This window comes from Pristiophorus japonicus, chromosome 3 (genome assembly GCF_044704955.1).
Source record: "Pristiophorus japonicus isolate sPriJap1 chromosome 3, sPriJap1.hap1, whole genome shotgun sequence".
NCBI lineage: Eukaryota > Metazoa > Chordata > Chondrichthyes > Pristiophoridae > Pristiophorus > Pristiophorus japonicus.
Window position 1 is genome coordinate 257,346,447 of NC_091979.1, and position 12,911 is coordinate 257,359,357.

At 41.7% G+C, this 12,911-nt stretch overlaps 1 protein-coding gene across 1 annotated transcript in view; it reads right to left on the reverse strand.

Annotated features, from left to right (window-relative positions):
• Positions 1-443: 443 nt before the first annotated feature.
• slc18a2 (solute carrier family 18 member 2) overlaps positions 444-12,911 on the reverse strand; it is an 87,275-nt gene continuing 74,807 nt past the window's right edge. Inside the window, exons 14-15 of the mRNA XM_070874971.1 lie at positions 647-780; positions 444-560 (exon numbers count right to left, since the gene is read on the reverse strand). Of these exons, the coding sequence (XP_070731072.1) occupies positions 444-560; positions 647-780 (251 nt within the window). The remainder of the gene's footprint in view (positions 561-646; positions 781-12,911) is intronic.

Here is a 12,911-nt window from a genome sequence, read left to right on the forward strand (position 1 = left end):
AAATTGGTTTTATTAGAAATGAGCCACTTACAACAATGAACTTTTAGTATTTCAGTAACTGTATATACATGGGTTTGTTTTCACTAATAAATGCATGATTATAAAATATACTGTATAATATCTCAAATTAAATGCTTCAAAATCTTTGTGCTGAATAGAAAATTGGAATATCTCCATTGATTTGATAAGGCTGCTGGCAATCAATTTTACTTAATCAACATTATCGCCCCCCCCCCCTCCCCAACCACCTTTTTTGTTGTATTTCTAATTAGTTCTAATATTGGGTAAATAAGATTACAGCTTTGGTATGCTTTAATGGTGGAATGATTAAACAAAGATTAAATGTTGCTACATTGAGGACAAAATTTTAAAAGGACAATTCACCAAAACACTAGCTATTGTACATTAAAATATATACTGTAAAGAACATGGTATGGCTCCAATCATTCATCACTCTCAGACTCTTCCTCATTATCATCAACCACAGGGGATTTCTGAAAGTGGTCCTGAGTTGTGTACATTTTGGTTTTAACAGGGAAATTTTGATTCATCAAAATAGCCTAAAATAAAATAAATTCAAATGTTACTGCATGCAGGATTTTGGCATTCTGTAGTAACGGTTAATAAATGATCTGCTTTTTCTTACCATCTTTTCTTCCTTGGCAGGCGGGCTTCGAAGGAAAAAGCACAGTGGAGCATATACTATGTCAATGATACCGATAATCGTCATTAACCAAGGAAATCCTATTGTTTTAGCAATGGCTCCGCCACTTGAAGGCCCTGAAAAAGACACGATAAATTAGAGCAAACACAGTACGGTAACAACCAGGCAAGTATTAGTCATATAACATTAGTACTGGTTATATACCACTTGAGTTATATAACCAGCACCACTGCCATTTGATGGTTTATTTTCCATAAACCACCAGTCTACAACATTTGTCGAGTGTTTTATGGCAGAGGAGCGCTGAAAGATTGTGGCGGAGGTGCGGCAAATGAGGGTACGGGGCCCAGAAGAACCGAGGGCCCAGGCCAGCCCACACTGCATATGTGCGCGCACTAGGTCCATACAGCAGAGCAGGTCTCCAGTCGTTCTGGTTAACCCTTGCCATGGCATAAAGGCCTAGCTCTGACAAGCCCGCCTGGTGGCTGATGTGCGATGGTCACTACACATTAAAAAAAATCTACACACGGGCATCTTCCACCCTTCAATTGGAGTTCAGGACTGGAACATCTGTGAACTTGTGTGGAAGCAAGTTATCCTCATTCGAGGGATTGCCTATGATGATGAGTTTATCAGGACTGGAACATCGGGTCCTCCATTGAAACATCTGTGAATTCTTGTGGAAGCAAGTCATCCTCGTTTGAGGGACCGCCTATGATGATGATGAATTGGAACCTGCCGAGTTTCTTGAAATTGTAACATAAGCAACTTCTTTCCTGTTGTTTAGTAAGTTTTGGTGTTGCTTTAAAATTCAGTGTCTGACAGGCAATGAGCAACGTGTATGCTAATTAGTTTAGAGATGTTATCATGAGAATGGTAATTATTATACAGACTAGACGTTGTCTGAGATAATACAAGGGAAATGTTGCCCCTCATTTGAAAATTCTAACCAAATTATAACAAACAAAAATGCATTATGAAAGTTAATTTATCATATGTCAAAAGAACCATTGAGAGATTAAGCAGCCACATCTCGTTCCTGTATAAAACATGTTTAGCCAGAGCAGATTCACTGCTGCCAATTCTAATTAATTAACCGACCAATTGTCAAAGAGGTACAAATTAGTTGGTGTTCGTATAACATGGGTACATCGCTGAGCCAATTGGTATCTTTTCATACTGACTTGTTTGGGCTGCCAACCAAATGGATCCTTCTGTTCAGCTTGTACCAAGCATAAACATTGCTATACTAATGGTTAAATATCTGATTTAAAAAATGCATATTGTACCTCTATCATTTCTAATCCAGAATTCAACATAGAAATGTTCCATATATATCTGAGTCAAATACATCAAAGTTAATTTTTGTTGGTAAACAGACACCAGCTAATTACTTTTTATCTACATTAACTGCAGGTTGCCAAAACTTTCCTAGTTAGTTAGAGTCGACCAATTGTAAAATCATATGGCTCTTCTGAAGAAATAGACTTAAAGAATCACGCCCGAACCTTTTATATAGCAACCAAATCGTATCTGTGTAAATGTTCTTGGTTAACAACTATTTTCTTTGAAAATTTCATTGTCCCCATGTTTCTATTGATGTATGTTTACTGAAAAATTAGGCAAAACAGTCGGTCATTTGCCACAACTTGGCAGTAACTTGGCAATCTTGCTCAGACAGTGTGGGAAGTGGAGAAATCTTATACCAGTGTATTCAGTGTGCTTGTCTGAGACTGGGGATGGGCAATCTTTGGGGCAAAGTAGAGAGGAAGATTTTAAGGTGGAGAAATTTGCATTGTTTGCGACTCCAGTTTGGCGCTAATAGGACGCAAAATGATTGCTCGCGCAGGGCCGCTACCGACTCCCGCGAAATTCCGTGGGATTTAAACTGGTTGTGGCCCCGGGCCACTGCGATGGCGACGAATGTCATCGCCATGCACACCGACCCATTTTTGCCCTGGAGTGGATATTCAGTCGCGCCCCGTGAGGCTGCCGCTGGCGATGACAGCAACAGCTTCATGGGTCGTGAACCGGGCCGCATTCCACTCGCGAGGTCAAAATGGAAGGGGAGGTGCGGTGCAGATATGCTGAATAATGGCCAACTTACTGGTCAGGTCTTCCGCTGCAGATTTCGCAGGATCCGTAGCATGATTTTGCAGCCCGGCACTCTGCTTCTCTGCTGGACTGCTGCCACGGCACCCTGCTCGCCGGAAGTTAAGTGGAGGCCTTTCATCCCATTGCAGAGCTCGCAGCGTGCTTTCCCCTTTAACGGCAGGGGAAGGCCCTATGATTCTAGCCGGCGTTCCATGTAGTGCTGGAAAATTTCCACCCTTAGTGCCCTGCCCCCGCCCCCAAGAGGAAGTAGAGCCCCCGACATTGCGCTTCACTTCCTCTTGGGGGCGGTACCCCAATTTCGTGGCCGGGACAGGGTTTCCGCGTCGAGCGCAGGATGTCCCGCCTTGCCTCGGTTACCGCACCCAAACAGGACGTAGCCGAATTTCAATCCCTAACTGTTCCCGCTTGACAGGAAATGGGTGGCAATGAATTGCCCACCAATTTTGCACCACGCCCGATGGAAAGTCAACAGAAAGGGATATCTGACTGGGTGTAAAATGGGAGGACAGCCAGCTGCCCTTGTTTCCTGCCCAACAAAAACAATTAAAATCCACTCTGCCATGAACAAGACTAAACCTGAACTAGTATTGCTTGATGATACCGAGTGCCTGAAACGGCAAGTGTTGCTATCCCCAACACTAACATCCGTCAGCTTGATAAGTACAAAAATTCTCAAAAGTCAATTGTAGGAATATAATTCGACAGAGTCCAGCAGGAGCATTGTTAAGCCTTTGAGTACTAAATGATAAAAAAGCTTTAAAATATACAATGTTTTTGTTCCATAACAGCTGCTAAATATTCTTTATATCTGTGTAGCTGAATATAAGGAAATTGAATTACCAAAATGGTTCAAAGGAATTGAAAATGGCATTTTTTAACTCAAAATACATCCTGTGTGCAGTGTTAAACCCTATAAATGTCATGTAAATCTCAGAAACTAAACATACTGCTCACATTCTCTTGTTAAACTGGGTTCATACAAAATCCCTTCAAGTTATACTATTCATGAACAATCGTGGTCACCTTAATCTTATTCAGGGCTTGAAGCCCTGTATTTTAGATCTGAGTTTTAAATCACATGGACATACACCGCTGTTAACAAGGTGCATACGGACTGGAGATCAAGTAACACATTCCAGTTTTTAATTCCTTCAATCATTTCTAATTGCCCATTTATACAGTGTAGTACAGAGATGGTTTTTACAGACAAAAACAGTTTTCTCAAACTAAACACACAAAGTAATGCAGGTATCTGATTATAGGGGAAAAGCAATATCTGTTTCTCTTGCTTAAAATGTACTGTAGTTGCAGGAAATATAGGTAAATGAGCCACGATTTGACATTATAAGAGCATAAGAACATAAGAAATAGGAACAGGAGTAGGCCCCTCGAGCTTGCTCCGCCATTCAATAAGATCATGGCTGATCTGATCATGGACTCGGCTCCATTTCCCCGTCCGCTCCTAGAATTATTTTATTCCTTCTGGTGATGATGAAAAGGTCGCCATTACTTCTATTGGAGTTTCAGCTCTTAATTGATTCTGCAGCCAGTAAACTTAAATTTATCTGCTCACAGCTATAATAAAATTTTCAACATCAGAAATTATTCAGCTAGTTGATCAGAAGAACTGTCGAACATCCACACACACGTTTTTTTTAAAGTGAGTTACTCAACATCGAATCAGAATCCACAAATAGGAGAGTTAATATACTTGAGGGGTGAGCTTCTATGGTCCCCATGGTCTTTTCACATCTATGTCTTTTGTTGTGATTTTAGCTGTTATCGGGTAAGTCTGGTTAGTCCCGCTCACCCATCACCCCTGTGCTCGCTGACCTATATTGGCTCCCGGTTAAGCAATGCCTCGAATACAATAGTCTCATCCTTGTTTTCAAATCACTCCATGGCCTTGCCTCTCCCTATCTCTTTAATCCCCTCCCCGCCCCCCCCCCCCACACCCGCCCCTGAGATGACTGCGCTCCTCTAATTCTGCCTGTCTTGGGCATCCCTGATTCTGTTGCTTAGGCCCTAAGCTCTGGAACTCCCTGCCTAAACCTCTCTGTCTCTCCTTCAAGGCGCTCCTTAAAACCTACCTCTTTGACCAGGTTTTTGGTCACCTGCCCTAATTTCTACTTGTGCGGCTCGGTGTCAAATGTTTTGATCTCGTAATGCTCTTGTGGAAGCGCCTTAGGATGTTTCACTACGTTAAAGGTGCTATATAAATACAAGTTGTTGTTGGTTAGAATAAAGACTGGTTAAACCAGAGAAATCAGGTCAACAGGTTTGCATTGTACTGCCCAATCAACACGAATCCCCAATATACTTTGAGTGGATTCACTTTGAACTCTGTTTCACAGGAGCACTTGAGATCACCTCTAGAACAAAGTTCTGGCTGCTTCAGGCTTTCAGTGTCTACAGTATATCTGCAACTGGGTCAAAGGCACTTTATTGTGGTGTCAGCAAAGACCTGACTTCCTGTCAGGCCGTCTCCAATATTACAAAATGGAACTGCAATTTGTACCTCGGCCTTTGTGTAAAAGTTCCACTTTACCTGATGAGAGTGCAATGGGGCGCTGACAATATAACTCAGCAGTTTGACATCCATGCTGCTCTAAGCAGATACAGATCTCAGCTAAGGCCTTCAATATAATGGTGCTGTGACATACTGGAGCAAAGCCCACATTTGGAAAAAAAATTGTTGTTGGAGGGTAAATCATTTTTCTCTTTCTCTCCAAAATCACATATCAACCACAGCTAAGAGAGATGGTAGGTAAGTCATCTGATCCAGGCTTCTCTCAATGCTGTTCTAACTTGGGCACAAGAAGATACACAAGAACAGCAGACAATAAGTTTTCATCAGTGATTACTTCCTTTGCTTCCCTCGCAGAAGCTGGTGATCTCTATTTGCTCCCCTCCCCTCAGCACTGAGGACGAGATCAAGAATTGAACTCTTGTCTTATCAGTCCGTGATGTTTTACATTGGTGTTCTGAAGGCCTTTACCACGAACATTTATTGAATATAAAATTGAATGACTGTGAAATTTTAATTATAGAAGGGAAATTTCATGTGCCCAGAATTTGCGGCCAGCGATGAAACGGCGACGATCACCGCTAACCTTGTAGAAAGCTGCCCACAAATCTCTTGCGATTACTGTGGCGAAAACGTAAGCTTGACTTTAGTGCTATCAAAAGGGGATCCCTAGCATAAAGCAGCAACGATGTCATCCATCGAGCTGTCTAAGCAACCAATCATATTGAAGAATTCTCAGACAGCAAACCAGGAAATAAAAAGCACTGACTATCATTCACTTATAAAAAAAATTTACAGTGAAATAAAGATTGGGACATACACATGTGGGTAAGGTAGGAGCTGAAATACCCTAAACACATTTTTATTTTTTTAATTATTTAAGAACTCTAATTTTCAATCCTGAGGAGAAATTTGACATTCCACATATATAAAATTAGTTTTCCAGGATCAGAATGGTTGCTGAGCAGTCAATACGCTGCTAAAATCCCAGTTACACCTATTCCAACAAGGCTTAACTGTTAACGGGGTGTTTAACACTGTAATTAAATCAAAAAGCTTACGTTTTTGTCAGTTTAACTGATTTCACTGATTGTCCGCTATGGGGAGTTCCACAGCACATCCTTTGGTGGAGCAATGAATGACTGACCACAACTTCAGGATTTGTGCATTCTGTCTGCAAATGTGCTAAATCCTTAAGTTACGGCCAATTTCAGAGGGGTAACGACACCAAACGGTGACAGTTCGCCATCATTACCACTGCAAAGTCTGGGCCATGGCGGCTCATTATTGATGACTTGGTTTTCTTTTACTCCTGTGTTAATGTTTCAAAAGAGAAATTTACCCTATGAGTAAGCTATTGCCGCTATGTTGGACTGTGAAGCTCCACCACAGAGAAATGGGGAAGGCACAATTGCACCAACTATTTATTAAAATGTGACACAGTGCCAGTTGCATTGTAAAAACCGGCACCCCTACTTCCACATCCCCTCATTGTACTGACAATCACACCAAAATATTCCAGCCCTTTCTCACTCCTGAAAATAACACCATCGTCCTTCAAAAGTTGCCTCTCTCAGGTTGCCTAACAATAGACATTTTGTACAGAACTCCCTCTTCAGTGTTGTCCGTGACACTCAAAATGGGAGAGAAGTCTTTCGACAGCATTTGCAAGTCAGAGCTTCACTGGGCAGGATTTTCATGTCACCGAAGAGAACACAGCACAAAAATAAGGTGGATAAAGGGGAACCAGTGGATGTGGTGTATTTGAACTTCCAAAAGGCATTTGACAAGGTGCCGCATAAAAGGTTACTGCACAAGATAAAAGTTCACAGGGTTGGGGGTAATATATTAGCATGGATAGAGGATTGGCTAACTAACAGAAAACAGAGTGTCGGGATAAATTGTTCATTCTCGGGTTGGCAATCAGTAACTAGTGGGGTGCCGCAGGGATCAGTGCTGGGAACCCAACTATTGACAATATATATTAACGACTTGGAAGAAGGGACCGAATGTAATGTAGTCAAGTTTACTGATGATACAAAGATGGGAGGAAAAGCAATGAGTGAGGAGGACACAAAATCTGCAAAAGGACATAGAAAGGCTAAGTGAGTGGGCAAAAATTTGGCAGATGGCGTATAATGTTGGAAAATGTGAGGGTCATGCACTTTGGCAGAAAAAAACAAAGAGCAAGTTATTATTTAAATGGATAAAAATTGCAAAGTGCTGCAGTACAGCGGGACCTGGGGGTACTTGTGCATGAAACACAAAAGGATAGTATGCAGGTATAGCAAGTGATCAGGAAGGCCAATGGAATCTTGGCCTTTATTGCAAAGGGGATGGAGTATAAAAGCAGGGAAGTCTTACTACAGTTATACAGGGTATTGGTGACGCCACACCTGGAATACTGCATGCAGTATTGGCTTACATATTTAAGAAAGGATCTACTTGCTTTGGAGGCAGTTCAGAGAAGGTTAATTCCAGAGATGAGGGAATTGACTTATGAGGAAAGGTTGAGTAGGTTGGGCCTCTACTCATTGGAATTCAGAAGAATGAGAGGTGTTCTTATCGAAACATATAAGATTATGAGGGGGCTTGACAAGATGGATGCAGAGAGGATATTTCCACTGATAGGGAAGACTAGAACTAGAGGGCATGATCTTAGAATAAGGGGCCGCCCATTTGAGATGGGGAGGAATTTCTTCTGAGTTGTAAATCTGTGGAATTCACTACCTCAGAGAGCTATGGAAACCAGGACATTGAATAAATTTAAGACAGAGACAGACAGCTTCTTAACTGATAAGGGATTAAGGGGTTATGGGGAGCGGACAGGGAAGTGGACCTGAGTCCATGATCGGATCAGCCATGATTGCATTAAATGGCGGAGCAGGCTCAAGGGTCCGTACGGCCTACTCCTGCTCCTATTTCTTATGTTCTTAAAATAAAGGTGTCTGCTCTCCAGGGTGTGTCTTTGACTTGCAGAATTAAAATATGAAACACACAATAGAAAAATGACCAAAACTAAACAGAGTAATGTTTTTATAACATGTTGAATTGTACATGTAGTTCAGATGAAAATGTTTGGATAGTATTTACCAAGAGCCATTCTATTTGTTTAGCACAGGTTTAGCATGTCGGAGTGAGCTTTTGATTTACAATCATAATCTGAACCAAGATCAGGTTGTAGAATTGAACTCACTTCCAGTTGTCCATTAACATAAATATTACATTCTTTCAATTTATGGGAACGTATTATAGTTTGTTTTTTGTGCTAGCGATGACTGTCTGTGCACTTCATGATTTTGTCATAATTATCATTCACAAGCAGTAATCATTAACAACAAAGAGAAGACACAGAGACTATCCAAAAATCTTTGGCAACAGGTATTGTGCCAAAGAACTGAAGTGTGTCCAATGTTACACCTTTTTCAAAAAAGGTGAAAGGGGTAAGATATGAAGTTACAGGCCAGGTAGTCTTACTCCACTTCGAGGTAAACATTGCGTCATCGTGCGTAAGTCATGTATAAAAAGTTTAGAAATGGTGCTAAATCTGCCTGACTGATAATCTGTTATTATCATTCAAATTTCCTGGGTCAGCTTATTTGTATCATTACACACCAATCTAGTTATACGAGTGGTGAGGGTGGAAAATAGAGCATAAACAAAATTTCAAGGGATGGCGAAAATTTAAGGTGAGTGGCTACATTGCAGGGTGTTCCCTCCTGCCATTAGCCCTGAATTTGCCTTTTGCTGTTTGTGTCTATGTCCCCCTGTTCTACAAATTGAAATAGTGCTCAGGATTAATCTTTCTATTCTCCTCAGGTTTCACTAATTTCCTTTCGAGACTGAGGGGTCCGACTTCTGCTAACCTTTCCTCCTAACTCGGTTCTTCGATTCTAGCAGTTGGCCTTGTGGACTCTCTGCATTACTCCTAGGGCTGGGATGTTCTTTTTGAACTTCGAGGATTAGGACTGAATGCAGCTCATGGGTGCTTAACTAAAACTATATATGAGAGCCACAATAGCCCCAGACTTGCATTTTACTGATTGGGCAATATAGCTCACTATTCTGTTTGTTTTGTTAATTATTGCTCTACAATGACAGAACACTGTTAGTGTTGAATCTATTATCACTCCCCTAGCCAGTTTGACCCCATTTATTATTTTTTCTTCCAATGTCGAACATGTTGCACTTAACTGTATTGAATGCAATCTACCATAATTTTGCCCACTAGCAAATATTCCTATTTCCTTCTCATCGAATTGTAGACATTTACAGCACGGAAGGAGGCCATTTTGGCCCATCATGTCCGCGCCGGCCAACAAAGAGCTATCCAGCTTAAACCCACTTTCCAGCTCTTGGTCCGTAGCCCTGCAGTTTACGGCACTTCAAGTGCACATCCTTCTGTAGTTTTGTGGCTTCTTTATCAGTCTTGACTGCTCATTAGTTTAGTGTTATCTGAAAATTTGACCAATTTGCATTATGTTTTCGAACTGAGGATGTTTTGTGTTGATTAGAGGTCAGCACTGATTCCTGGTCCTCCACCCCAGTCTAACATTATTCTCTTAACTAGTACCCATTAGTTACTACAAAGTTACACTGACTACTTCATTGTTCTCACTGCAGACCTCACCGATATCAGAGGAAGGTCCATGCAGGAAAACAATGTCAAAACTGTATCCTGTACACTGAACTGCAAACTCAGTCCACACATGAATGGAATATGAGACCTGACGGCACAAGATACTGGAAGCACACTAATATAAATAGGTTTTTCGGTATCTTATCTCGTTTATGGTAGTCAATGGAAGGGAAGAATCGGGCATTGAGTATAATGGGCAGGTAATTTAATATTGGCCGCTTTACACCTTTGCTCAAAGTCAAAATAACTACATTGAATACAATCTTTGTAACACACCGATAATATCATAGTGATATATTGCAACATAGAAGCATAAGGCACCTTAACTTTCTGCCAATAGTCAAATAAAATTATTTGGACAACTCATTTAATCTTCTGAAATCCACCGCATGTCACAACTATAGCGCTATTGATAAACTTCTCATACTGTATACATACATCTTTATGAAATGGTTAGGGAAATTCCAATTTGGCTCCAGCCATTCTATTTCTCTATTCCATTGATGCAGGCTGTTCAATTATTTCATGAACTGGTGGGAGGGCAGCTCCAATCAACATCGCTATCTTCTAACAATTACTCCACAGCACCAGAGCCACCATGCAGAAAGTCAACAAAAGTCACAAAACTACATGGTGGTGGGAGCCCGCACTGGAAAGTTAAATTCCTGCCCCAAGAATGCGACTCGGCTGATTTTAACGGCCAGACCTCAATTTATTTCTTTTTTAAAAATTTGTTCCAGGATGTGGGCATTGCCGGCAAGACCAGCATTTATTGCCCATCCCTAATTGCTCTTGAGAAGGTGGTGGTGAACCGCCTTCTTGAGCTGCTGCAGCCCTTGTGGTGAAGGAACTCCCAACAGTGCTGATAGGGAGAGAGGGAGTTCCAGGATTTTGACCCAGCGACGATGAAGGAACGGCAATATAATGCCAAGTTAGGATGGTGTGTAACTCAGAAGGGAATTTGCAGGTGGTGGTGCTCCCATGCGCCTGCTGCCCTTGTCCTTCTAGGTGGTAGAGGTCGCGGGTTTGGGAGATGCTGCCAAAGAAGCCTCCTTGTAGATGGTACACATTGCAGCCACGGTGCACGGTGGTGGAGCAGGGAATGAATGTCCCATTGGTCAACTTCCTGCCCGGATCAGGCGGGAAGTCCCGCAGACCATGCACAGGCACAAGGTAGATGGCGGGATTGGGTTGCAAGGGCATTTCGTGGGGCTCTTGTTTTTGGAAAGAGGGAAAAGAATCCTGGACAGGGGTTGTCTAAGCTTTATCTTGTGAGGCCTGGAAGAGCACTCCTGCTCCTCCTAGTCCAACACAGGAAAGAAAAACACTTGCCTTATTCGGTCTCTTCTGGGGCTGATCCTTTTCTGTCCCGGGTTAGCCTGAGCTGCTTCCCCACACAGGCTTGTGTTAAAATTGCAGTTGGGTCCAGATGATATTGAGATCCCACATATATCTGTAGAGAAGGGCACCGTTGCCTTTGGGTCTGTGTCCCCAGAGAGCAAGGTAAAATCGTAGATGGTGGGATACAGGCTGCTCCAGGCCGGGTAAGTAATTCGGGTCATTTTAACTGCTTCCACCCCCCCCTCAGTTTCCACTGAATAGGTAGGGTTAAAATCACCACCGAAGACGGAGATGCTTATATTGCCGACATTTTTTTACACAACTGTGAATAAGGTATTGAGCTGCTGGTTGGAGCTCTGCATCTACTTAATTTGAAACAAAACCCGTCAAATAAGTGGGCTTAGTTCTGAATGATCTAAATTCACTGCATTTATGAAGGTTACACACTTTCCCCCCGCCCCAACCCAACCCTCTTAAAATTAATCTCCCCTTTGACACAATAGACAAGGTATTATTTTCCGCAACTGACTAATGCTCAAAAAGTTAAGTTGTTCTTTTGAACATTTAAGAATAATGAAGGCTCTCGGGACGTGACCTAATGTAATAATCTAAAGAACACATTTTCAAGATGTAGGTAGGTTGTGCATTGTTACTAATGATGAAAAGTAAAAACAAGATGGGGAGGGCACACAGAATTCTAGAATAGGTGGTAATCACATACTTGTTCGGTTTGCAATAGTTATGCTGATTTGAAGAGGGATGGGAAATTGTGCAACAATGTCCAGACTTGGACCGTTGATCAAAGACATATATGTTGGATGCTATATATTTTCTTTTGATTAGTTGTTGTCTTTCGGTCATATCTTCTCCCATATACAAAGCCATGACTTGAACATTTCAGGCTTGTCGGCAAATGTGTCTTTTGGACACTTGAGTGCTTAGCATATAATGGATGATTGGTTTGTATATTGTGTCCTTCAATAAACACCACATCTGAGTATGAACTTCCAATCAATGTGGATATCCATGCACCAACCTTTCTCCAACAGGAGCAATGTCAATATTGTAACATTTTCAAGCAAGCTTGTTTTGCATTATTAGAGAGGTACCTGGATCACAGTTATCCCTCAACCAACATCACCAAAACAGATTACCTGGTCATTTACTTTAGTGCTGAATGCTGCGCACAAATTGTCTGCGGCATTTGCCTTAAACAACAGCAACTACACTTCAGAAGTAACCCTTTTGCTGTAAAGTGTTTAGGATAGGAACATAGAAACAGGAGTAGGCCATTCAGCCCCACAAGCCTGTTCTGCCATTCAATGAGATCATGGCTGATCTGCAACCTAATTCCATATACCTTTGACCTATAGTCCTCAATACCTTTGGCTAACAGAAGGCTATCAATCTCCGATTTAAAATTAACAATTGCATCAATTGCCGTTTGTGGAACAGAGTTCCAAACTTCTACCACCCTTTGTGTGTAGAGGTGTTTCCTAATTTCACTCCTGAAAGGTCTGGCTCTAACCTTTTAGACTATGCACCCTAGTCTTAGACTCCCCAACCAGCAGACATAGTTTCTCTCTATCTGCTCTATTTGTTCCCCTTAATATCCTGAAAACTTT